Genomic DNA, 26,490 nt, shown 5'->3' with positions numbered 1-26,490 from the left:
AACTAATTAAATGGGTTCATCACAAATTTACACATGTATGGTTACTCTTATTCCTCATCATTTCTTCTCTCATTCTAACCTCTGTCTAGTTCCTTCTTTTCTACAACTTTCTTTCCCCTCCCTGATGTCTTTTTTTTTGTCTAGTTTTGTGAGTTTAGCAAATCCATCTGTGTGACTTCGCTTTGAAACTTCTCACTGGAGTCTGATAGAGTTGCTGAAGGTTGGGGCGGGGATCAGCAACTAAAGATAGCGACTGTATTCCCAAATCTATCAGTAACCAGTTAGTTTAGTAGTATGGTGAACGGTCTATTGAGCCCCACCTCCATCTGTAACTGGTGAATGGCCAATATCCTACAGGTCAGCTCTCAGTAACTGGAACTTCTGTAGGCTCGTGACAGCGTATCTTACCTGGAATTTGCCATTTTGCAGCATTGTCTTCTGATTCTTGCATACTTTTCACCCCCTGCACTCTTAGTTTTCATTTAGAACTCATTCCACATTAGTATATTTACTTTTAATCATGATTATGTTACCCATCCAGCTCAGTGAATGAGAGAGCACTTTGTTAATCAATGAAACAAAAAGATTTGTTTTTTTATAGAGAAAGGGAGATTACAGGTACAGAGGCCACACGAGGAGAGATGGATAAAGAAATCTCAAAGCCACAAATTTGAAGACAGGGTTTAGGAGATACAAATGGGAAAGACAGTTAAGGTACCTTAAGTTAGGAACAATGATTAAAGGTGGTCAGTGTACTATTGTTCATTCAGAATTAATCCTCATAGCTTTTCATAGGATCCCTGTTCAGAAAATGCCAGCATCAACATGATCTATGAGGGAGAGATAGCAGTCCTAAAATATCAAAAAGTCATGTAGAAGACATCTGCCCAAGTGAACCTGGTAGGTTAAACCTTCAAAAGTTCCTGTAAAGTAACTCAGAAAAGTGGTGTCATTATGACCAACCAACCTGGGACGTTAGCTCTACACAGCAAAGGCACTAGAAGACTAGAACACAGGACTTAGAAACATTACTTTTTAAATGTAATTCAAAGCAAGTGGAGCGAGAGGGCTATTTCACGTTTCTTCTGGGTTTCCATGCGACACTTCACCTCAGACACATCTCAGCCATGTATGTTCTACATAATTCATACGAATGCATGCAGACTCACCGTGTTCCTTTTCTGTTTCCAGCTAAAGAACTTCATGAAGTCCTATGATGGGGTAGCATCTGCTTCTTTCTCACGAGCCGTGGAAACTGTGGAAGCCAATGTGCGCTGGAAAAGGCTTTATCAAGATGAGCTTTTCCAGTGGCTGGGAAAAGCTATGAGGCACTAATATCCATCAAATAGAGAATTCACCCCAGAACTTTGTAGGAGGACCTGCTTTTTGTGGGATGAGGAAGCTAGCCAGAATGTCGTGTTAACACGAGGGAGGATTGTCTTTCTTTCTTTTCTTTCTTTGTTGGGGGCTATTTTTCTTGTTTCATCAACTCTACATTTGTGTTTCCACTGGATATTCCTCTGTAAAGAAACTCTTGAAAGTGACACTTGCCCTGGTTACTTCAGCTGTACATTCCCCACTGTTCGGGACCAAGTATGATAGTGGTGCATGTTGATCTTGCTGTCAGTTTGGGAAATCCTATTCAGAATATTCTGTGCATGGATATATGGTCCTGCCCGTGTTCCGGCATGCTTATTTAACATGTCCAGTGTTGTATGTGAACATTTTATATGTACATCCAGAATGGGCATTATGCGAAAGCACAAAGATTACCTATGACAATCAGTGTTGCAATGACAGTTAAAAAGAAAAACCGTCAGAAGGGAATTCTCTTCTCTGCCATGGACAACAGGAGAGGTACAAGAGCTCTTACGCAATCTGTTTCGATTGTTTCAGCACTCGGATTGTCTGGCAATGATTACTGTGTTGCTAACTCATTTTCTTTGAGTTAAAGCTGTGTATACACTTGCAAAGATGTATAGATAGTGTGTACATATGCATTATGTACATAGGGAAGCCCCATATGTATATAGTATGTTGTACATGCACCTGTTCAAAGAATCTCTTCAGATCAAAGGAAATTTAACTCTTTGGTTCTTTTTTTTATATATATATAAATATGTGGACACACTGAAAAGGCTTCAAGAAGTTGATCTCAACATTCCTACTTTGTATCTTGCTCTCTTAAGTGCTGTTCTTTTTGTCTATGTCCTGAAGAATGATCTGTTCTATCACATGAAGCTGAATTCTAACAAAATATACATGTAAACTAACCACACTGCAAATCCTCTTAGGTCAGTGGCAATCTTTTGCTGTTTTCTGTAATTATGTTGGTCAACATTTTCTACTGCATAAAGCGATTTTGGGTAAACTTAGAATGATCGCTGCTAAGAAAGTGTCTATGTACAGCTTCTGTCTTTCTAAGTTTCGCTACTGCAGAGTTAAACTGTCTCTGTGTGTTGATCTTTGTGTGTACTCCTGTCCTCCATTAAGCAACCATACCTCAACAGGTCTATTAGTCCTTAATGACCTTCTATGCCAGTTGTGCCCTCCCTTAAGACACAAAGTTGCTTTTATGCTATGTTACTGTACAAAGCCTTTGGAAATTTGCACCCCCGTTCTACCTAGGAATTTTGAAGAGTCATTTCTATGGCTATGGGTAACACAACTAGATTTCACTGCTTCTCTCACCCAATAGGCCTGCCCCCTGCTTCAGAGTCAACATATCTTAAGTTTAACATTGTAAAATTCCTATACAGTTATTATATTGAGTCAACTATTGTGTAACCCCTTTTTGGTTTTCCCGTGATGTTCAGCTTTTCCAAATGTTGCAGTTCAGAGACTGTCATTCAATGCTGGAAAAAAATTCTTTATAATATAGAGGTCATAGAATTATTTTTGTTTGTAGAAATGAAAAGCAATTTCCCCATCCATAGACTGCATAAAAACAAAATTTGATCCTGATCATGTAAGCAATTAATGTTCATTTCTTACAGCTATAATTTTCAATACTTCCTTCAATTAAAATACATGAATTTTAAGTACTGTGTGGTACTAAAGAGTCATGGTCATGCTTAATGTGAAACCTGAGATTTAAGTCACTTACTGAAAGTGAGCAAGTTTTAAAAACATAACCTTCACAACAAGTATACAGCCAGGAAGACCCTAAATATCTATGATAGCATTGGTGAATTCATTCATAGACTGAAACTGCCTAAAGGGGCAGACATAGGTGTCTTGTTTTGCTCCCTGAAATATTGCAAATTTTTTGAGTTGGGGGTGGTGCTTTTCATTTTGAATGAGTTGCCGCTTCCAACTTTGAGTTTGAGGGTCTTTCTTAGTTCTCTTTCCTCCCCATTTCTAACAGTTGTCATCCTCGTTCAGTGTTTTAGTGGCCTTGAACACAACTGCTCTAGCTATGATCTAAATCCTCAGTGTATAATTCTGTGCAATGTTTATACCTCAGTCCTGTGGTACCAACAGCGTCGAGTTGGCAGTTTTGCGTTACACATTTTTCAGTTATTGAACCTTTCCAACGTTTAAATTATGCCAGGTTTGAAGTCTCCTTTTAGTTGTTTAAATAAGTAATATTTTCAAAATAATAAAAAAAACAATGATATCTCTTGGAATATTCTGTAAAATGTAGCTATAAAATTATATTTTCTACTTTAGAGTTTTTAACCTTTTTCTCTTGTGTGTTTTGCAAATCAATTATCTACATGAAATAACAATGTTTTGAAAGTGTCCATGGTCTAGTCTCAAAATTTCCTTTATAATTATATGTATAAAAGCAAAACTTTGTTTTAATTAGAAAATACTAGATTATTTGTCACCTTGGGTATTATTATCTCCATGTAACATGTAAATATAACGTTTTGCCCAATTTTTACACATTTTCTCATTAATTTCCTTATAGTCTTTGAAGTTTCAAAAATAACATGATTTCAAACCTAGAAGGCCAACATGTATAGCCTTCAAGAAGCAGATGTGCTTCTTGAAATTCACTAACATATACTTTTGCTGGGCCTTACTTCCCTTTGTTTTATGTGATTTTTGGGGACCAAACCAATTTTTAAGGTAATTGTGTAAAGGTAATTGTGTAATATTGGGATTTTCTGAAACTCAGCTGATACATGTAACTAAAATATTACAAGGTTATGAATGGTATGCCGTGAATTTCTAAAATTCATTACACGATCAGTAACTTTTACACAGGCTGATTTGATCCTTCAAAAAACCACCCTTCATTTTTGACTTCTTCTGCATCATGAAGATGAAATGAAGCTGAGGATAGCAGTCCATGTCTTTAAAAATCCGGTTATGATGTGGCCTAAATTCCTCAACACAGGTTGTCTACAACTAGCATATAGCATTGCTTTTGATTTATACTTCTATCTCATTAGCTGGAGGCCTCACAAGATCAGAATATATGATTGAACACATTCATAATGAAACATTATTCTTAACATCTATATTCCAAATTCATATGATTTCAAACTACCAAGCATGCATGTTAATCACAATTTACTTTATTAAGTGTAAGTAGTCGACTATAGGGACACTGAATTTAATATATTGATTACATCTCCCATGGCAGATCTGTTATTGAACATGGTTTAAATGAAGCCATAAGACTGTGATACTTGGCTTTCCTTGCAAGACCTACTTCTGATAACATCTACAGATGGTCAGAAAGCATGCAGAAGGCTGTATCATCTAGATAATTGAAAACAATGTTCAGTAAAAAGTACCAGTCTGTGGAGGCTAAGTTGTGAAAAATAATTATTTCTGTGGATCAACAGCACTGAATTTGATGGCATAGATAAGTTATAATGAAGCACGCAATGCTTACTTCAAATTCACCGCTAATTAAATATTCTCAGAATTGTCTTCTAGGAGGAGGGAGAATGTAGCTCAAATATTTTCATGAAGTATCCTGTAGCTTACAGCACATACAGTAGTCAAGGGACAGATGATGAGAATCCAAGGCTTTTGGGACATATTTTATCAGAGATCATGGCTGAATTATCATTTGATACCAATAGTTCAGAATTCAACCAAGAAAAGGAAAGAAGATGGATTGAATAGATTTTATTTAACTGAGCATGCGGAGAGTGAAAGGAAGGTGGTAGAAAATAGATCTAAGATGTTCACATGTAAAATGGAATGACTTCATGAACCAGTTGGGATGAAGGTAAGGGGAAGCAGGAACCTCATGCTTTAGAGGAACACTTCGATAAGTTTTAGCGCTGGAGTCCAACTATTTCCATACTAATCCTGAAACTTCTAGGTAAATAGTACTGTTTGGTTTTATAGTGGTACAAAGAAATACAAACCATCTTGAAATTATAATAACGCCAAAAAATTTAAACTGTAATACTAGAATCAGAATTGGAACAGAATTCATCCTTGAAAAAAATGCAGTTTAACGATGTTGCTAATCTTCAGAAAGATTCTGTTTGTTTATTTGTTTTATTTAATCTTTTATTACAGTCCAGACTTTAACCCCTTCTGGCCCACCCTCTGTTCCACATCCCCTATCTCCTTTTCCCCAACCCCTGTCTCCATGGGAATGTCACCTCACCACCCCATCCCCACCTGACAAAACCTTCCCACTCCTTGGGGCCTCCAGTCTCTTGAGGGTTAGGTGCATCGTCTCTGAGTCCAGACCGGGCAGTCCTCTGCTGAGTATGTGTTGGGGCCTCAGACCAGCTCATGCCTGCTGCCTCAGTGTCTGAGAGATCTCGGGGGTCCAATTAGTTGAAATTGCTGGTCTTCTTATAGGGTCGCCTCTTCAGCTTCTTCCAACATTTCCTAGATTCTTTAATCTACCTGTAAAAGTATCTCACATTTGCCAAAATGAGGCTAGTTTTGTTTGCTGACTTTAAGTAAATCACTTATGCTCTCAAGTAGATTCAGCAATTCTGAGGCAATAATTTATTTCTTCAAATCCTCAAGAACTATATAAAATTAGCCCTCAATTCCCACTGCCTTGAACTAACTAGCAAGTTCATACATATATTATATGTATGTATAATATATATAATATATATAATTTGGGGATGGATTCAATAAAAGTAGAATAATCGTGTACTGTAGCAGCTTTTGTTTTCAATTTTAATTCATGAAATTTTATTTTAAAGTTTCAGTAAGAAAGTTACAAAGCTTTTAGAAATATTTTAAAAGATTTATTAAAAACAGGTTCTCTTGTTAAGGGTGGATTTATACATGATTGTATACTTTAAGTCTTTAAGTATTTTTTTAAGTTATTCAACCACTTTATATCTTGTGATTTTTGCATAGATGTCACAATCCGTACTTTAAAGGCATTTGTATTGAATATATTTTATTTATGTTAATTTATTTGATTTATACAATTCATAATTGAATAAACATTTAAAAGTTTACATTGAATATAATATAATCAATCCATAATTATACCAATATGTTTGACGTATATAATTCATGTTGAATATAAAAGTGCTTTAAGAGTTTTCCTGTGATTCCTGATTCAAATACTCCTGCAGTAACAAAGTGAAAAAAGAAGGCTTCAGTTTGCTCAGGTCTCAGGGTTTTGTTTTGGTTTTTGGTTTTTTTTTGAAGTGAATAATTATAGGGAAAGATTTTAAAAATGTGAACATATGGATATCTATTAAACTCCAGACACTCTATAGGTATCATTTCACATGTTAAACCTGTGAAATGTTATTAATTCTAATTGAGCAGATTAGTTTAGTTTCTATAACGAAAGCCATTAGTTTCTATAACGAATCACTAACATTAGCATGTTCTCAAAATTGTAAACTTAAGCTGTACATGATGTGAAGCCATTGCTTCCGTGCCTCTGGCAAGCTTGAGACATCGTCCATCCGTAGAGACTGTGGGAGATTCAAACATTTGCTTCTCATGTCCCTCCCAGTTTCATTGCTATGGACTTGTTTGATAAGTGATAATTGGCGTGGTTTTGGCTTATCACTCCTTTATTAGCAAGGCTACTTCATAGGGTCTCTAAGGATATTTTCATCACATCAGTTTCACCTTTTGTTGCGAGGGTCTTAAACCACAAGTCGTTAACTAGCGCTCATCCAGTCAAACAGAGCCACAGACAGCGGGTGGATTACAAAGTACTTCACCAGTGTCCCACTACGGTTGAGGTTGAACCTGTCTCTGCACGTGGAAGAGTTATTAGATTGGCCTGAACTTTTCTATCGCTTATCAAAGGGATCAGAAGAACCCCTCCCTTTCTGTGTGGAACTATAGAGGAACTACACTGCTTAATTTACTTGAAGTTATGTTTCCAGTGGCCCTGCTGTGCGTAGACACGGTCTAAGCTAACTGCTTTGACTTGCTTCTGTACAGGTCAACCTGCTTCTAATGGCGCACATTTTTCTTATGTCATATAAGTAAATGAAAGAGTAAAGTGTTTTGTGGAGAATATAATAGGGGAGTTGAGAACACCTGGCTCAAAAGCACAGAGCATTTATTTCCGGCTGATCATCCCTGCAAGGCTCAAGGGACTTGATTTGCTCTTATGTATGGATCTGCCATCACCTTCAAGTAGTATGTAGCCTACTGGGTGAGAACTCATTAGAAAGTCTCTGTTTTACGTTTTATTTCAAGTAAGGTTTTTTAACTATCGTTTCTCAAGTGTAAACTATTTTTGAAATGGGTTTCTTTCCAAATGTTTTACTATAGCTTTTGCAGTATTGCCTAATGTTTATCTCACATTGTGTTCATATATGCACATATATGTGCAATCTTTCGGTTTATTTTCATTTGCTTTTTAATACTCCCTGACAACAAATATGTAGTATAAAATAAAAACACATTTTTTCACCATGATTTCATGCATTTTAAGTTACTTAAACAGTAACATAAATTTTACTTTTGACAGTTTGGCCAAGGCTGAACCTATCAAATAATTAAAATTTACACTGTAGGATTATTCCTAATGACCACATTTGCTGAGTAAAAATGTTTCTTTACTTAAAACTGTTAGACCGGACATATTTGGAAGCCTATTTTTTTTTTCTTTCTAATATTTTTTGATTTGGGAATAAAAAGGTTGCTGGTCTCTTAGTAAACATGAGTTCGAAAGCATTTACCAAATAAATAACCTATGTTAGTTTAGCAGATAAATGTTTTCTATGGTATGACTTTGAGTTATTCGGTAGAAATTTAATCTATGTGTTCAGCATGAAATTTTAATACTTTCCTGACCAAAAAAAATGAATTTTTCTAAGTGAGGAAATTTGTCTATTTATCTTAAGCAGAGCAAATTCAAATTTTGCCTCTGATAATAAAATTTTTTGTACAGTAACGTGTAATCCATCACTGTCTTAATTGTTTGACACATGCAGATAAGGCTAAGAGAAATAACATCTTCTGTGTGTTTTATTGTGCTTCTGCTTTTCTGGGAGCCTGTTTGAGGAGCTGGGCACACACGGAGTGTAGAGCTCCACAGAAAGAGAAGCACTTTCTCTGACATGAGGGGTTTAAGAGGAAATGCCCATGTCAACGCTAGAATAAGGAGGTATATATTTGTAATATATAAAGAGAAAAACCAATTCAGTCTCCATTCTAATTATATCTCTAGGATAAATGAAGTCATCTGCATTTGGTAGAAATGATTTCACCTGAAATGCATTTCAGATTGCTTTTTAATAGCTTTTCCTGCATCCATCAGCCTGTCAAGCTCCCAGGATCTCAAGAACAGTTTCCAATAACAACAGAACATAAAATATACATAATCGTGCCTCATAAGCAGTACTCAAACCACGCTCTTCAATGCCTGTGGATCTCTCTCTTTCTCAGAATTGGCCAGGAATGTCCAACCTGACGCAGCTTGGCCAGTCATTGTGTCTAATGTACAGGGCTTTGTACAGCCGTAGATAACCATTTATTGCCATGACCATGAGGTAAGAAAGCATGCTACCAAGCCACATGTGGGGATATCCACATATATTTCCATGTTTATAATGTTGGATAGCTCATGAATTTTATGTACATAGACAAACGCATCTCCAGAAACACATTACACATATCCATATACACACAATTCACACACACACGCACACACATCTGTGCTACAGAAACAGCACTCATGTTAGAAAATAGGTGAAGGAAATTATCAGAAATAGAGAGTAAACGTGGGCCCCATGTTTGCGGGAAGCGCCACAGTAGTCTGTCTCAGTGCCCATGAGGCCAGATAAGTTCATCTTCACTTTGCCACTCTATTGGTGATTCTGTTTTTTTTTTTTTAAATCTTTATTAACTTGAGTATTTCTTATTTACATTTCGATTGTTATTCCCCTTCCTGGTTTCCGGGCCAACATCCCCCTAACCCCTCCCCTTCCCCTTCTGTATGGGTGTTCCCCTCCCCATCCTCCCCCCATTACCTCCCTCCCCCCAACAATCACGTTCACTGGGGGTTCAGTCTTGGCAGGACCAAGGGCTTCCTCTTCCACTGGTACTCTTATTAGGCTATTCACTGCTACTTATCCAGTTGGAGTACAGGGTCAGTCCATGTATAGACTTTGGGTAGTGGCTTAGTCCCTGGAAGCTCTGGTTGCTTGGCATTGTTGTACATATGGGGTCTCAAGCCCCTTCAAGCTCTTCCAGTCCTTTCTCTGATTCCTTCAACGGGGGGTCCGTTCTCAGTTCAGTGGTTTGCTGCTGGCATTCGCCTATGTATTTGCTGTATTCTGGCTGTGTCTCTCAGGAGAGATCTACATCCGGCTCCTGTCGGCCTGCACTTCTTTGCTTCATCCATCTTATCTAGTTTGGTGGCTGTATATGTGTGGGCCACATGTGGGGCAGGCTCTGGATGGGTGTTCCTTCTGCCTCTGTTCGAAACTTTGCCTCCCTATTCCCTGCTAAGGGTATTCTTGTTCCCCTTTTAAAGAAGGAGTGAAGCATCTGCATTTTGGTCATCCTTATTGAGTTTCATGTGTTCTGTGCATCTAGGGTAATTCAAGCATTTGGGCTAATAGCCACTTATCAATGAGTGCATACCACGTGGGTGATTCTGTTTTTAAAAAATCCTTATAGACTGCTCTTTGCTCTCACTAAGGGAAGTGCTCCCTGACTCCTGATTCATGTACACTCACCTGACTAGTTTCATTACATCCCTGTTTCTGGACCACAGATTTCACTTCAGACCAACCAATGAGCCTCTGATGTGAGGTCTGAGCAACAGCGTGTGTGAAGCACACAGAACATTCCAACACGGAGTTAGTGTTCAGAGCCCCTGGGCAGGAGGCACCTAATGAACTGTCAATTTTGCTATTGAATTCCACCAGCAGCACTGCTGTTTTAAAATTCCAAACGGTCATTGTTCAACATTTGCCACCCAATATGGAATATAAAACACATGCTCTCAGTTCACTTAATAGCACAAATAGTATTATTCGATCAATTGATCTACCTACTCTGATAATGTCACTACTCTGGATAAAGCTCACAGTGGTTTGATTATATCCATATAAATGTTTCGTCTTCCTATTTCTGTCCACGGTGTTCCCATGTTTTTCATGCTTGCCTGCTATTCTCCTTATCCAAGTTTACTATCATCGTTGTCAGTAAGTTCACAACTAGTTATGATAGGAAGAATGAGTCTCTAGAAAAGACTCTCCATTCAATTACCTTTCTTCTGTGAAACAAAGCCCTGTCTGCTGGAGGTGGTAGCACTCATATTGAAGGTGGTGGAAATCAGAGATCAGGCATAATGTGTTACAATGGAGAGACAGGTACTGCACAAACTACCATGCATATATACACATCGTTGCCACCTTAGAATCTCTCTCTCTCTCTCTCTCTCTCTCTCTCTCTCTCTCTCTCTCTCTCTCTCTCTCTCTCTCCCCAGCTGGTCACCATCTTTCTCTGAAACGCATGTTCACTTGATATTATATGGTGAAGGTTTTGAGCAGGTTTGATATTCGTGTGCATAACAGAAAATGACAGGGGTTCTTGGACCTGTCAGACAGGACTCAAAGGACACTAGGGGACATTGAAGATGTTTCTTTGTGCTCTCAAGTCTTGGGGCTCATGCATCATTTCTTTAGTTCTGGCTTCCTCTGGATCTTTAAAATTTGCTTTCATTTCCTAAAATCTTCAGCTATTTGGAGCTCTCACAACACAACTAATCATTTTATTCAGCACAAATTATATATATTGTTAGCTCTGGGATATTTTTCTAAGCTAGTAGGAAGCTAGTCTTCTAATTGGACAGCTCTTTAGTCATGTGTAATAAGCAGAAGTCATCTCTCTATCATATATTTGCAAGTTTCCCATTTTATATGTTCCCTGCTGTACTTATGTTCCCTCAACAGATTCAGTGCTTAATTTCCTTTCACAGAGAATAGAAAGTTTCACAACCTCCCTAGTTATGAAATTTTATTAAGGTACCACACTTTTTTTTACAATGACTCATTATTCTTACACACATATGACAAATTCAAGCCTACCCAAAACTCCAGTAATTGTTGATTAGAAGAGGGATAATGTAATGAACCTAGATCCATGAGAAAGTCTAAAATCTAAACCTTAATGGCATTGGGCACATTCCAAGGTTAGTACTTAGACACACACCAAAATTCAACACAAAAGAGGTTGAATAGGGTTTCCATATTTAAGATGTGTTGGATTTCAACTGACAGGATATACAGAAGTGCAATGGGAATGACTGTAGGCAGTAATTGCAGTAAATCATGAATACATTTCACAGGCAACCACAAGTTTGGTGCTTGGCTGACCCAAATATTTCCAGTTTCATTTGAATGAAATAATTGTGTGAAGTAAATGGAATGTTTCCAATGATAAGTGTAAACCCTGGTACAGATATTTATTCCAGTCCTGTTCAAACCATGCACAATGAGCAACTACTGCCCAATACATGCAGAATGCCATGCCAATGTGCATTTGTGTGACCTCGTATCTGTTTGGAGAGAGTGGACGAAGAAAAAGAACTGAAAATAGATTAAAAACAGAACAGAACAAAAACTCTCAAACAAGCTGACTTCCACATGGAAAAAAACATATACTATATGTTACAATATTTTTAGTCTCTTAAAATTATATTTTTCAATTTGTTAGTTTGAAAATTTTTATTTTTTGACATAGGAATAGGGTAATATAAATAGCGGATAATTGAAATAGGGTCTAGTCTGAAGCTAAGAACATTTTTACTTTTTTGTCCAATAAAAAGTGACATGAGATTCTAGAACTGTCAAAGATTCAATAACAATCTCACTCCAGAGAAAATGGGTATGCTCCAGAGTACAAGGGTGTATATCAAAATCTATTTGAACTAATTTGAAAAAATATCTCCAGTTGCCCTTTTTGTTTAGTAGAGTTGATTTTTAGCATCTGTTTGTTCTGTCTAAAACAGTTTGTGATCAAATTCTTTGTGTGTTAAAGTTAGAATACCTCTCAGTTACATGGATTTTTTTCACCTACCAAGTCAAGCACATAATATGTTTTAATATAATTTTTTCATATGGGAATTCTGGAATTTTACTTTGTTATCTGCCATAATATTTGTTTTTTTCTAATCTCTATAGCTGTACAACACTATTCTCATCCAAAGCAAGAGACAAGTTCACGTCTTTTCTAGACGTCATTACCTGGTATCTACTGCCTAGCACTGAGTTCTCTCTTGGTGAGAGTGGTATGTCCAGTGGTTAGCTATGCTTACATGAGATTTGTTTGGGAAGGAGGTCTCTGTTAACACTGTGTACTGTGCCTTTCATCGTTCAACAAAGGAACTAACATAACAAGCTGACAAACCCTATACTTGTTTGTTTCTGCCTACTTCAGTTTATCTAACTCAGAAACAGCATACAACATAACCAAAAATATCATTGCAATGTATTCTTTAATATATTGCCTAAAGTCTTAGTATGATAGAAGAATGTTTTCCTTCATTATGCCTTCAATACATTTAATAAACTCAGGTCTTTGGAAGTCAGGTCTTTGAAGATCTGGTAATCTATATTGGACATTATTCGATACACATTCTTTTCTGTCCATTTTAAGCCTTCTTTAAGTATACTCTCTTTGCCAGTGTGCAGAAACCTTAATTCATACTTGTTTGATATTTTATATTCATGTATTTATCTCCCAGTTAGAACATAAATTCATCCAAAGTCAGGATGGAATATGCTTTCCCCTTTTGACAGCAACTTCTCCCTGATTGAGAAGCACCTACCTGCCACTAGGGAATCCAATCACTTTTCACTGTAAGTAACATTCACATAGACCAGGAAGTGTGATAGCGCTTCAGAGGCATAGCGAGAAGAAAGTGTTAATCATTTTAAAGTATCACAAACCTAAAGCTTTAAAACTCACTCTATCCCTTTAATTTGTCCAGAAATATCACTTTAGAGCACCACTTGTTATCAGCTTTGACCTGCTTGGTGGAGAAAGGGAGAGAAGAGTGGTATGATACGGTGCTATTTCACAACACACCTATTACAGTAATTCATCTACAGTGTGGAGCCTTTGCCAATGATAAATGCGTGCTCCTGTGGCACAATTTGAATGCTCCTTGGCTTTTTAACAATAAACCTGCCAGAAAAGGTTGCAAAAAGGCACAAGGGAGAGAGAAATTTTAGTTGAGGAATGAAACTAACCAAGAAGCATAATTTTATTTATTTATTTTTTTATTAACTTGAGTATTTCTTATATACATTTCGAGTGTTATTCCCTTTCCCGGTTTCCGGGCAAACATCCCCCCCCCCCCCCCCCCCCCTCCTTCGTGTTCCCTCTCCCCCCCCCCCATTGCTGCCCTCTCCCCAACAGTCTAGTTCACTAGGGGTTCAGTCTTAGCAGGACCCAGGGCTTCCCCTTCCACTGGTGCTCTTACTAGGATATTCATTGCAACCTACGAGGTCAGAGTCCAGGGTCAGTCCATGTATAGTCTTTGGGTAGTGGCTTAGTCCCTGGAAACTCTGGTTGGTTTTTGCTGTACATATGGGGTCTCAGCTCCTTCAAGCTCTTCCAGTTCTTTTTCTCTGATTGTTCAACAGGGGTCCTGTTCTCAGTTCAGTGGTTTCCTGCTGGCATACGCCTGTATTTGCTGTATTCTGGCTGTGTTCTCATGAGCGATCTGCATTCACATTTTGATCATCCGTCTTGAGTTTCATTTGTTCTAGGCATCTAGGGTAATTCAAGCATTTGGGCTAATAGCCACTTATCAATGAGTACATACCATGTATGTCTTTCTGTGATTGGGTTAATCAGGATGATAGTTTCCAGTTCCAACCATTTGCCCATGAATTTCACAAAGTCATTGTTTTTGATAGCTGAGTAATATTCCATTGTGTAGATGTACCACATTTTTCTGTATCCATTCCTCTGTTGAAGGGCATCTGGGTTCTTTCCAGCTTCTGGCTATTATAAATAAGGCTGCATATGAAATAGTCAATGTCTTTTTTATATGTTGGGGCATCTTTTGCATATGCCCAGGAGAGGTATAGCTGATCCTCAGGCAGTTCAATGTCCAATTTTCTGAGGAACCTCCAGACTGATTTCCCAGAATGGTTGCAGCAGTCTGCAACCCCACCAACAATGGAGGAGTGTTCCTTTCTCCACATCCTCGCCAGCATTTGCTGTCACCTGAGTTTTTGATTCTTTTTAGCCATTCTCACTGGTGAGGTGAAATCTCAGGTTGTTTTGATTTGCATTTTTATGACTAACGATATGTTGAACATTTTTTTAGGTGTTTTCAGCCATTCGGCATTCCTCAGCTGTGAATTCTCTGTTTAGCTCTGAACCCCATTTTTTAATAGGGTTATTTGCCTCCCTGCTGTCTAACTTCTTCAGTTCTTTGTATATTTTGGATATAAGCCCTCTATCTGTTGTAGGATTGGTAAAGATCTTTTCCCAGTATCTGTAGCTTCTTTGAAGAGATTTTTGTTCACAGTGGACGGAGATTTTATGATTAAGAAAGAAAGAGCACAATTTCCATTTAATATTCCACCAGCTTCTCATATTCTTAATTTTGCATGTGTGCTGCCTTCTAAAATTATCTCCATATAAAAAACATAGTGTCTTCCTTATCGCTTAAAGTCTAAATCTGTCAGGAAAATGACGCCATTTATGGCATTAGAATTCTTTGTAAGATCTCAGGCTGGCTGTAGAAAATTGTAGTAAGTATTCGCTCTCTGATGTTTTAATATGAAAAGGATCTCAGGTGGAAGTATAGCCATCCGGTTCTCAGGCCACTACTATGCTTTTTAGTATCCATTAAATGTTACAAGTCTCAGCTACAATCACAGTGGGACTAATGAATAGTAACATTCACTGACAACAGTGTACTCAAGCCTGGATAAGACGCTCGTGAGGTTAAAAAGGTATACAGCAGACACTTAGCCTGAAAGAAGTTTTTCTGACTTGGTGAAAGGCAATTATATGTGAAACAAATAGCCATAAAACAATATAGAAAGGCGCACAATACTTACTTTGTCCACGATTGAGAAAAGACAAATTGTGTGAAGGTTCAATTCCTCAGGAAAGTGTTAGAGTAAATTGAGCTGTAGCGAAGTAGCTGTCTGACTCTACAGTTTAGACAAGGCAAGGTGGGAAGTTGAAACAGGAATGGTAGTTGGATGGACGTAAATAAATGAGCACACATAGGAACAAGGTACGTTAGAGCTTGGGATTTTGTCTGGGTCATTTGATTGGCACACTCAAGTTAGAGAAAGACTTTTATAGGTTTCCATGAATTCTTTATAGTCGGATAAGAACAAGAACATTGTGGGCTTTTCTCTTTGTCCCTACTCACTTGTATGTAGTGGCATCCATTATTCTATAAATATGTTTGAATGGAAATAGAATTACATCACAACCCTTCTCTGTACTTCCCCCAGTCCATCCCAGCTTCTTTTCTTGAACCCCGCCCATGTCCTGCCCTCGAGTTAAGTTGGTAGCCTTGTTTTCACTTGATTATCATTACAGTACTCTCATTGCATGCATATATTTATGTGTATGATGTATTTAAAAATATACGTGATATATAGGAAGTCGTAGTTTCAGTGGGAAGATGCAAGTGATGGAAATATAGGAGCAAAGAAGGAAAGAATATAGATATAATGCTTCAAGTTTTCATTATTTTATGTGTTTGTAAAACTTAAGCAACTAAATTAATAGCTTTACTAGGGTCTATGGGAATTATCTTTACATATTACCAGAAATATTTTCATCATGGGGTTAACATGGGGTGTCAGGAGGGGAGTGCAGAATTAAAGGAAGCCTGGATCTGGGTTTTTGACTGCATGGTTTTTACACTTTCTTGCCTTAACCGGTTTCTCCATGTCCTTGTTGCACACAGCTCCTTTGGGCTCATCCATCTCATTTTGGATGCTGTTTAATGGGACATTATGATCTGTTGTAAAATGTCCTTTGCTGTATCCCTCAAGATCCTTCACTATCTGCCTCTGATACGCTGTTCATTCTTGGATTTCCACTCTTTTCTGTGCATCAGGACTTGGCTATAGTGTTCTCCACCCTTTCAAGCTTTTTGTGGTGTTGGGCATTTTCAAATTCTCATTTGGTGGAGTCTTTCTTTGGCATACTCCAAACAGATAGAACAGCTTTGCTATTGACCAAAGACAGAGTGTTCTCCCTTGCCTACTACCCTAGAATCTGCTGGCATAGCCCTGTGGTGGCACAATTAAGGTTATCTAAGCACTTGCTCTGCATTAAATGTTATGTAAGGGCAGATACTATATAAAGTAGAAATGTAAAAGAGAATAAAATCTGAGTTTATGTTCAATCAAGTATTGACATCATAGGATACCACCAACTATGTGCAATCAACTATCAGAAACATTGTGACCTATTAGTCACAATGCCCACAGGTTGCATTAGTCACAGTCATTAATGCCCACAGGTTGCAGAAAAGGTAGGTAAGATGACCCTTTCTGGCATCCATAAAACAGAATAGGTTCAAGGCACATACACCTGTGTATTGTTTTAAAACTCAGCTCACACTTTTCTCATCTCCTCTGAAACATTACACTGCACATGCCTTCCCTCCTGGAGTCCTGCAGCTGTTTGGAAGTGCATGCAACTTAAGAAGCTCTCATTAATATGCGATATAACCTTCATCATTATGGGGCAAATTATGGATGCGATGCATGGAATATACACTGCTTCTGTGTTTGATCTCCTAGTCGGAAGTATGTAGGAATACTCACCAGTAAATTGTTACTCTCTAAGTAGCTTTATAGGGATATGAGAGGGATTCCAAAGACTCACAGATATTATCCCCACCTTCCTGTCTCCCAGTTTTATTCCAGCAGTCCTTTCATGTAACTGCAGCTCCTTTTGCCACTGTGTATTCAATAGAATTTAGTCTTCTAAAGTGCTAGCATATACCCTGAATTGCTACTTGAGATTTAAGGTGGTATCTGTTAACTGAGCTCCTCATGTTAAACATTAGTGTCTTTTAAGTACAAGTCTCTTGGGGTGGTCCCAACATTTTAATTTCAACAGGCTTCCCAAGCATCTCTTATACATGCCAAAGTTTGAGAAATATCATTTTATTCAAATGTCATGAAGTCTTCCTCATGTCCCTTTTAAAACAATGCACTCCATCTATAATTAGAAATCCTAAAAACATGTTGATATTTGTCCCCTTTCTCATAGTTTTTATAATATTCTGTCTTTTGTGATACCTTGTCATAATATCAGGATGGATATACTTTTTTTTATTCCCTCTATAATAGACTTGTGCTTCCCCCAGAGGATCCGAACGGAATGTGACTTCTAGGGGATGCTAAATTTTTATCTCCAAGATTGCATGAAATGTTACCCCCAGGCCTCTCCCCTCTTCTTCTGTCAAAACCCCATGAACATAAGCTACAGTGTGACTCCAAAATGCTTGTACCATATTAAAATAAATGAAGTGCTTGGAAAACCTCTTGCTTGAACTAAGCTTAGCTCACAGAATTTGGTCCCAGATAAATAGTTGACTCAGGATTTTTTGTTCTCTGTAAATCTCCTTATCAGCAGAAGGCTTATTTTTGAAACTCGTGGGCTCAGTGTAGTGAAAAGTAGTCACTTGAATCAAGAACTAAAGCACTATTCATGGTTCAGGTCATAAAAATTACCTCTGTGTCTGTCATTGGTGAATCATTTATGATGCCCTTAGTACAGTGTGAATTTTCAAAAGGTTAGCTTTGGATGTTCATTTTTAGAATGCAGGTTTATTTGCTTAGAATATGTCAAGCTACATACATAGCATTAAAGAAAAAAATCACTGTTTAATTTTTCTTCCACAAAATCCAAGTGAATAAATGAAGCAAACTCAAATCAAAGACCAGAAACATGACTTGAACTCCAATTGTTCTTGTTTGGAAGCAATTACAGTGAAACATTTCCTTGGTATTTGGTTTGTTGGAAATCAATATATAAAACCCAACCTTTGCCAATATGTGTGTCTGTGGACCAAAATGATTTACATGACCTTAATAATTTACCTTTTTTGTCAACATTGAACAATCATGATGCTATTTGATTTAAAAACAAAAGTAAAATCCAGTAAAACATAAGCACTGGTGTGTGTGTGTGTGTGTGTGTGTGTGTGTGTGTGTGTGTGTGTGTGTGTGTGTGTGTGTGTAAATTAACACACATATACATTATATAATAGAACTACTGATTAACAAATTATAGAGGTGAATTTCTCAAGGCTTGCTGAAAACAGTGCAGAAATTTTAATTAGCATTCAGTACTGCATTCAAATAAGACATTAGACATATATTAATGAAATTAATACATTATAATAGAGTTGCTAAATATATCATAAAAAGTACATCATGCACACATTCACAGAGGTGGGGTAGATAGATACATTTGAATATTTGTTGATACATGTTTTCTCAAGTGAAAGGGGAAGAAAGCATTTGGACAAGAGCATTTTAGGTCTGAAAATTTTACAAAAGTCTAAGATTCAAATAAAACCTAACTATACTTTTTAAATTCAAAAGAGATATGGCCTAGTAGGATGCAACCAAAAAGTGATAAATTGCAAAAAGGAGAGAGAGATAAAAATAAATTGTCAAATTTTATCAAACACACGTTTATTTTTAATGTATTAATTGTTTTATTAAAAATCAAGTTTTCTTTGGGTTGGGGAGATAGCTCAGTTGGTAAAGCACTTTCTGCACCATCATGAAGACCCGAGTTGATTCCCGGGACCCATCCAAATAGCTGGGTATGAAACTACAAACTTGCAAACCAGTCATGGGGAGGCGGGAACAAGAGAATCCATGGGGCTGTCTGGACAGTTTAGCTTAGCCTAATCTATGATCAAGCATACAATTATAAATAAAACCATGATCAGGTATATTTGCTGTGACACTTGACTCTCACAAAGTATCTTAGTACTTTACTCCAAATTCTTCACACAAACTGTCCTAGGTTAGTTTTATCTCCTGTACATTTGGTTTGCATCCGTACCTCCCCATCTCCCCCACCCTAGGGTCTTTTTCTATCTCTGTGTTTGTCTCCTCTCTCCCTCTGTCTCTGAGCCTCTCTCTCCCCCATCTCTCCTCTCGCCCTAACTCTGGTCATGGTTCTACAATGAGTGGGTGCATTGTTTGTGGGTGCCCATCCATGTAGATGCATGCAGATGGTCAGAGGTTGATCTTGAGAGTTCAATGCTCCTCATGAGCTGTTGACATTTTATTTATTTATTTATTTTAAACCAGTATCCCTCACCTGGACTTGGAGATCATCTATTTGTCTAGATAGGATGGTGTGTCTGGGATCCAACTAGTTCTGCACCTCCAATTCTGGGATTCCAAGCATAAGCCACCTTGCAAGGCTTTTAAACAATTTATTCTTTAATCGTTTTACAGACTTTGTCCTCCGACTGGTGCACCCTCTGACTGTTCCACATCTCAAACCTCCTCCCTCAATGCCCTATCTCCATGGGGATGCTCCCACCCCTCACCACCCCAGATTTCCTTCCGACTCCCTGTGGCCTCAAGTCTTTTGAGGGTTAGATGCATTTTCATTGACTGAGCCTAGACTCAGCAGTCGTCTGCTGTGCATGTGTTGGGGGCCTTATATCAGCTGATGTATGCTGCCTGGTTGGTGGCTCAGAGTCTGTTGGATCTTGTGGGTCCAGTTTAGTTGTGACTGCTGGTCTTCCTGCTGGTCACTGTCCTCAGCTTCTTCCAGCTTTTCCTTAATTCAATCACAGAGATCACCAGCTTCTGTCACATGATCATCTCTACAGATGCTGAAAAAACATTTGACAAAACAAGACATTCCTTCATGTTAAAAGTATTCGAGAGATCAGGAACTCAAGTCACACACCTAAACATAATAAAAAGCAATTTACAGCAAACAGCAAATAGCAAACTAAACGGAGAGATATTTTTGAAGCAATCCCACTAAAATTAGGGCCAAAACAAGGATGCCCACTCTCGCCATATCTATTCAATATAATACTCGAAGTTCTAGCTAGAGCAATAAGACAACAAAAGAAAATAAAGGGGATACAAATGGGCAAAGAAGTCAAGGTATCACTATTTGTCTATGATATGATATTACACATAAGCAACTCCAAAAATTCTGTCAGAGAACGTCTACAACTGATAAACAACTTCAGCAAACTGGCTGTATATCAAATTAACTCAAATAAATCATTAACCTTCTTTATGAAAATGATAAACAGGCTATGAAATTAGGGAAGCATCTCCATTCGCAATAGTCACAAATAATATAGAATATCTTGGGGTAACTCCAACCAAATAAGTGAAAGATTTGTATGACAATAACCTCAAGTCTCTCAAGAAAGAAATTGAAGAAGATCTCAGAAAATTGAGCCATCACCCATGCTCATAGATTGGCAGAATTAACACGGTAAAAATGGCCATGCTACCAAAAGCAATCTATAGATTCAGTTCAATCCCTAACAAAATCCCAACACAATTCCTCAAAAACATGGAAAGAGTAATTCTCAAATTCATGCAGAAAGGTAAAAAACCCAGAATATCAAAACAATTCTTAACAATAAAAGAAGTTCTGGGGGAATTGCCGTCCCTGACCTCAAGCTATACTACAGAACCATAGTGATAAAAAAAAAATTGTATGGTATTGGTACAGAGACAGACATGTTGATCAGTGGAATAGAATTGAAGACCCAGAAATAAAACCACACACTTACCGATACTTGATGTTTGACAAAAATGTCAAAAATATACAACAGAAAAGGGAAGCATCTTGAATAAGTGGTCCTAGTTTAACTGGCAGTCTGCATGTAGAAAAATGAAAATAGATGTATATTTGTCACTTTGAACAAAACTCAAGTCCAAGCAGATCAATGACTTCAACATAAAACCAGATATATCGAATCTAATAGAAAAGAAAATGGGAAAGAGCCTTGAACTCATTGGCACAGGGGGAAATTTCCCAAACAGAACTCCCATGGCTCATACTCTAAGATCAAGAATTGGTAAATGGGACCTCATGAAACTGGAAAGCTTCTGTAAAGTAAAGGACATAGTCAATAAGACAAATCAGAATCCTACAGATTGGGCAGAAATACTTCACTAACCCCACATCCCATAGAGGGCTAATATCCAAAATACATAAAGAACTCAAGAAGCTAACCATCAAGAAACCAAACAACCCAATCAGAAAATGGGGTATAGGACTAAATACAGAATTCACAACAGGAATCTTGAATGGCTGAGAAACACTTAAAGAAATGTTCAAAGTCCGTAGTGATCAGAGAAATGCAAATCAAAATGACTCTGAGATTCCACCTTACCCCAATCAGAATGTCTAAGATGAAAACTCAGGTGACAGCACATGGTGGCGAGGATGTGAAGAATGGTGAAGACTGCTCTGTTACTGGTGGGATTGCAAACTGCTACAACCACTCTGGAAATCAATCTGGAGGTTCCTCAGAAAATTGGAAATGGATCTACCTGAAGACTCAGCTATACCACTCTTTGGCAAGACCTTATAAGGCTGTTAGGGATCTAACTCCATGTCTTTGGTTTTCAGGGCAAGCACTTTACTGACTGAGCTCTTTCCCTGGCATTCCACACATTTCTAAACGCTTGCTATCTTCTCCTTTCTCCAACTTTAAAAACTCATCCTACATATCTCTACCAAAATTATTTCTTCATTTTTCTACTGTCATGCCACTGAGCATTTACAGTTATTTGCTATTACTTTGTATATAAAATATTAACTTATTTTATTACCAACTGAACTACCCCAGTCATCTACCTTATCATTATTATAAGAAACATGTTATCTAGTGTCCTTCTCATGGTTCATACATTTTTAAATTTTGGAAATGATTACTCATGCTAATTTTCATGGAAATCCTGGAAATCACCTATAATGTTTTTCAGGAGTTGGGTTATGGTGTGGGTTATGGTGACTTCAAATGCCTTTGGCAGCTGTGCTTTGCATCCTTCCAGACATAGACACTAACTTCTAGAGAACGACCGCAATGCAGATACCTCTTCCTTCTACAAGAATGTAAATTATTGGTATTCCAAGCAGTGAAGACCTGGTCTTTGGAAGATGGGTTGATATGATTTTTTTATGTCCTGTTAGCACCCTCATTAGGTAGAAAATCTTGTTAGTCTATGCTAACTCTTTTTTTTCCTGAGTCACACTTTTATCCTTTGGAAATTGTAATGAAAAAAAATTGAATGAGGTTAATATGCCACCATTTTCTTGTACGGGTCCAGAACTTCATGGGTATAGCAATACACTGTGTGTGTGTGTGTGTGTGTGTGTGTGTGTGTGTGTGTGTGTGTGTGAGAGAGAGAGAGAGAGAGAGAGAGAGAGAGAGAGAGAGAGAGAGAGAGAGAGAGAGAGAGAGAGAGTGTGCATGTGTATTTTGTGTTTTGGGATGATCTCCAGTATAAAGTTCCTAAACAAATAAAATGACATTTTAAAATGCCTGTTTAGGAAAAAACAACAAAAGCCAGTTATCTGTGCTGAGTGATAATTTCTGTGGCAGTATCAGAAAACTGCTAAGGAATATTTAGACTTTCAAGAAAATGGGTATTAGTCCAGTGAGGTTATGGGGAGCTAGCATGTCCCAATGAAATGGAACAGAGAGTACAAATGCTGCACTATGTGGACTTCAGAGAAGGGGGCTCAGTGAATGTGAAACAGAATGAGTCTCTGGCATATTAGTTCCAAGGATGGTCCTGGGTGAGTATAGAAGTGTGCTGGCACTGGTGTATCATGATGAACTTCTCATACTTTTCAGGATTGAATTTTTTACAAGAATAATGGATTATTATTGGAGCTGTTGAGTTCTATGATTTCCATTTTACATGGGAAATAATTATACTCTGGTGGATAGTAGCTGAATAATTGATGTAGAATTTTTTCCCCTGGCAGGGGCAAGACAGTGTCTTCTCCACCATCCCTCAAGGCTTCAATAACAAACCAAAGTTAGATTTCAACAAATTTCATTCTAGGGAATGAATGATTTTTGAGGATTGCTGACAGAAGCTTAGGTGATCCTAAAGCAATCAGACAGAAAGATGTGTACCTTGTATAGATAATGACTGCCTGCCTCATGGCTGTGGAGGTCGGACACCTTTCTTAGTCTTTCCCAGTTTATAGACTCAAATCTTTCCTCAAGGTTTGTGGCCATCTGCTATTCAGGCAGAAATGCATACAATTTGCTGGGAAGAGTAGATAGGTACTCAGGAGAAGGTCTCGTACTTCTCTACCCTCCCCTCTGAGAGAATGGCACTAATCAATAATTCCTACTGTAATAATCTTTTGGAAGGAGGTCCTGCGAAGCATTTTAAGTTAGTACCGGTTTGGTTTGGAGAATAGTTTTTTTTAATTGTATATGGAGGCAAGGTATAGGTTGAATTGTGTCTCTCAAAAGAGATCAGAGAGGAAGGTATGTTGAAGTTCTTAACTTACTGATATGTGTGAAAGTCAACTAATGTAGAAGCAACAACTAATGTACAGCCTGCAGTGATTGGTCCTTATTGTCAACTTGATTGCATTGAGAGTCACCTAGGAGAAACACCTCTGGCATATCTGTGAAGGTGTATTGAGAGAGTTATTAGTGATTTTCATGTAATTTAAGGGCGATGATTTTATCATATTTGTGAGCTCAGATTTAAGTGCACACACACACACACACATATAAAACATTTGTATATATTACATAGGCAAAATAATGTTTGTTTATATTTTATTATACTAAAACAGCCATACTTGTATCAATAAGATTAATAAGGTATTATTATTTGTTGCTATATATAATTACTTGTTGCTATATATTAAACCATTTTAAAATTGAAAGAGTTAAAATATGTAATCTTTTCTTTTTCTTTGTGAGGCAGGTTTTTTGTTTAGCCAATTCTGACTTTTCAATCATTATGTAGTCAAGGAAGACTTAAACTTCTAATCCTCCTGTTTCCACACTCATAGTGCTGGGATCATAGGTGTATCGCACCACACCTGATTTATACAGTATTGAGATCAAACCCAGAACCTTCTGCATGTGTTTTAAGTGCACACGTGTATTCAAGCATGAAGTTCAATGGTAAAGAGCTTAGATTGGTAGGGCGATATGAGAAGTGCTCTGGCAAGGGGCCAGTTGCCCTTTCCCTATTTCTCATTGTAGTGAATCAAACCACAGCCCTCAGGTTTTCCACGCTGACTAGAAATAATACACTCTATCTTTCCCCACCAGAGAGAACAAACTCAAAGAAAATGGATTAGCCCAGTTTGTTCATTCTGGGGCTCAAATGCCTGATAAGGGTTTATTCTTTTTCATTAATTGGAGCATAAAGCACACCATTGTGGGGAGTCATAGCAGCCATAATTTGAAGTGTGTGGTTGCATTGGCCCACCAATCAGAAAGCAGAGATTCCTAAACACTAAAGCTCAGCACGCTTTCTCCTTTTACTCATTCCAGGACCACAGCCCTCAGAATATTGCTACCCATATTTATAATGGGTCTTTCCACTTAAGTCAACACAATCTATAAAATCCTTCAGAAACAGACTAATATTTTTCTGCTGACTGGATTCTAGATCCTGTCTACTAGACTATAAATATTACACATCGTAAGTGTACTTTTTATGAACATGGCATTTAAAGGAATCGTGTTTTAAAAATCATTTCTTTGATTTTAAAGACCATAATATAATTATATCCTTTTCTCATTGCTTCCTCAAAATCCTTCCATATACCCCTCCTTTAAAAATCATGGCCTCATTTTACCTTAGTTATTTTTGCATACATATAGTTGTATGAAAAAATGTAGTGTATTCCTAAACATTTAAATATAATCTTCTCTTTCTGTATAATGCTGCTTCTATATACATTTTCAGATCTACCATTGTTATTATGTAACTATGGAGTAGATTTTAAATGATCTTCTATAGTTGGTTCTCATAGGTTCATGGATGGATCATCATGTAAAATGTATTCAGTCTAGCTACAAAAGTTCCTAGTCTTTAAGTGATCCAACATTTCTCAAGAGTGTTATATGTGTTCTTCTACCTCTGAGTCCCTATAGCATCAGAAAACCAGTTACAGAATTCCAATGTACAGAGCAATCATGCTCATTCCAAATTGGAGAAATGGGAGCATATTAAAGAAATATTGGACCAGATCAAGAATAAAACATAGCAAAGAAAATACAAAATCCCACAGAAGTGATGCATAAATTCAAGCACCAAAGATTTTTGGGTAGCCCCATGCTCTGTGCTGTATGGAGCACACATTTCCTTTTACTTGAACTAGATATTCTTGCATGCAACTTTCCTTACTAGACGTCTACTCTCCTGGCATTTTCAACATCCTTGGGTGTTCACTGCAACTTAAGCTTCACCTTTACAGCCTCACACAGTGGTCTCCTGTGACATCCTTCAAGGGAATATAAATTTGTTTAATACTGACGACTCTCAGCAGATTTGGGAACTTTAGCACAAGCCTCATCACCCTTGCAACTTTCATGCCTATATAACATTCTACATGGACTACACTTAAATTCTGCTGTCAGTTTACGATGTGGTCTACTGTGCTTGGACCACAGCTGGCTCAGTCTGTGTGCCTTCTGGGAATCACTCCCTTAGGAAGTATGATTTCAGCAGAAAATTCCCCTAACATATTTTACTTCAGAATCTCTCCTTCTAAAGGAATGTGAGTTTTCATAATAAGAAGCATTCTATGGGTAGGAACACTCACCTGGGAGCCTTTCCTATTTTCCCAGTAGAGAGTAAGAGGCTCTTTCTAATAATGTTAATCTCTAATCAATGCAGTTTACTTTCTTGGCACAGGCTTTGGTTGCAACTTTCGATTTTCTCCTGTCTTTACCAGACAAAATGGTTTTTGTGCTTCTCTGCTCCCCTTCTTCTCTTTTTCTCACTTTAGACTTAAGAGCTGGCACAATGATCACGCTGAACCCCTACTACTATCTGGGTTTGAGATTTCCTCCATTTTGAATTTCCTGTGTGGAGTGTAAAT

The 26,490-nt window shown here is 37.7% G+C and overlaps 1 protein-coding gene across 1 annotated transcript in view; it reads left to right on the top strand.

The window, feature by feature from the left end:
* Trhde (thyrotropin releasing hormone degrading enzyme) overlaps positions 1 to 2,103 on the top strand; it is a 403,812-nt gene extending 401,709 nt beyond the window's left edge. Inside the window, exon 19 of the mRNA XM_032912469.1 lies at positions 1,192 to 2,103. Coding sequence (XP_032768360.1) covers positions 1,192 to 1,335 — 144 coding nt within the window. The 3' untranslated portion in view covers positions 1,336 to 2,103. The remainder of the gene's footprint in view (positions 1 to 1,191) is intronic.
* The last annotated feature ends 24,387 nt before the right edge of the window (positions 2,104 to 26,490 follow it).

This window comes from Rattus rattus, chromosome 1 (genome assembly GCF_011064425.1).
Source record: "Rattus rattus isolate New Zealand chromosome 1, Rrattus_CSIRO_v1, whole genome shotgun sequence".
Lineage (NCBI taxonomy): Eukaryota > Metazoa > Chordata > Mammalia > Rodentia > Muridae > Rattus > Rattus rattus.
The sequence above is the reverse complement of the archived record's forward strand: the minus strand, read 5'-3'. Positions and strand labels throughout refer to the sequence as shown.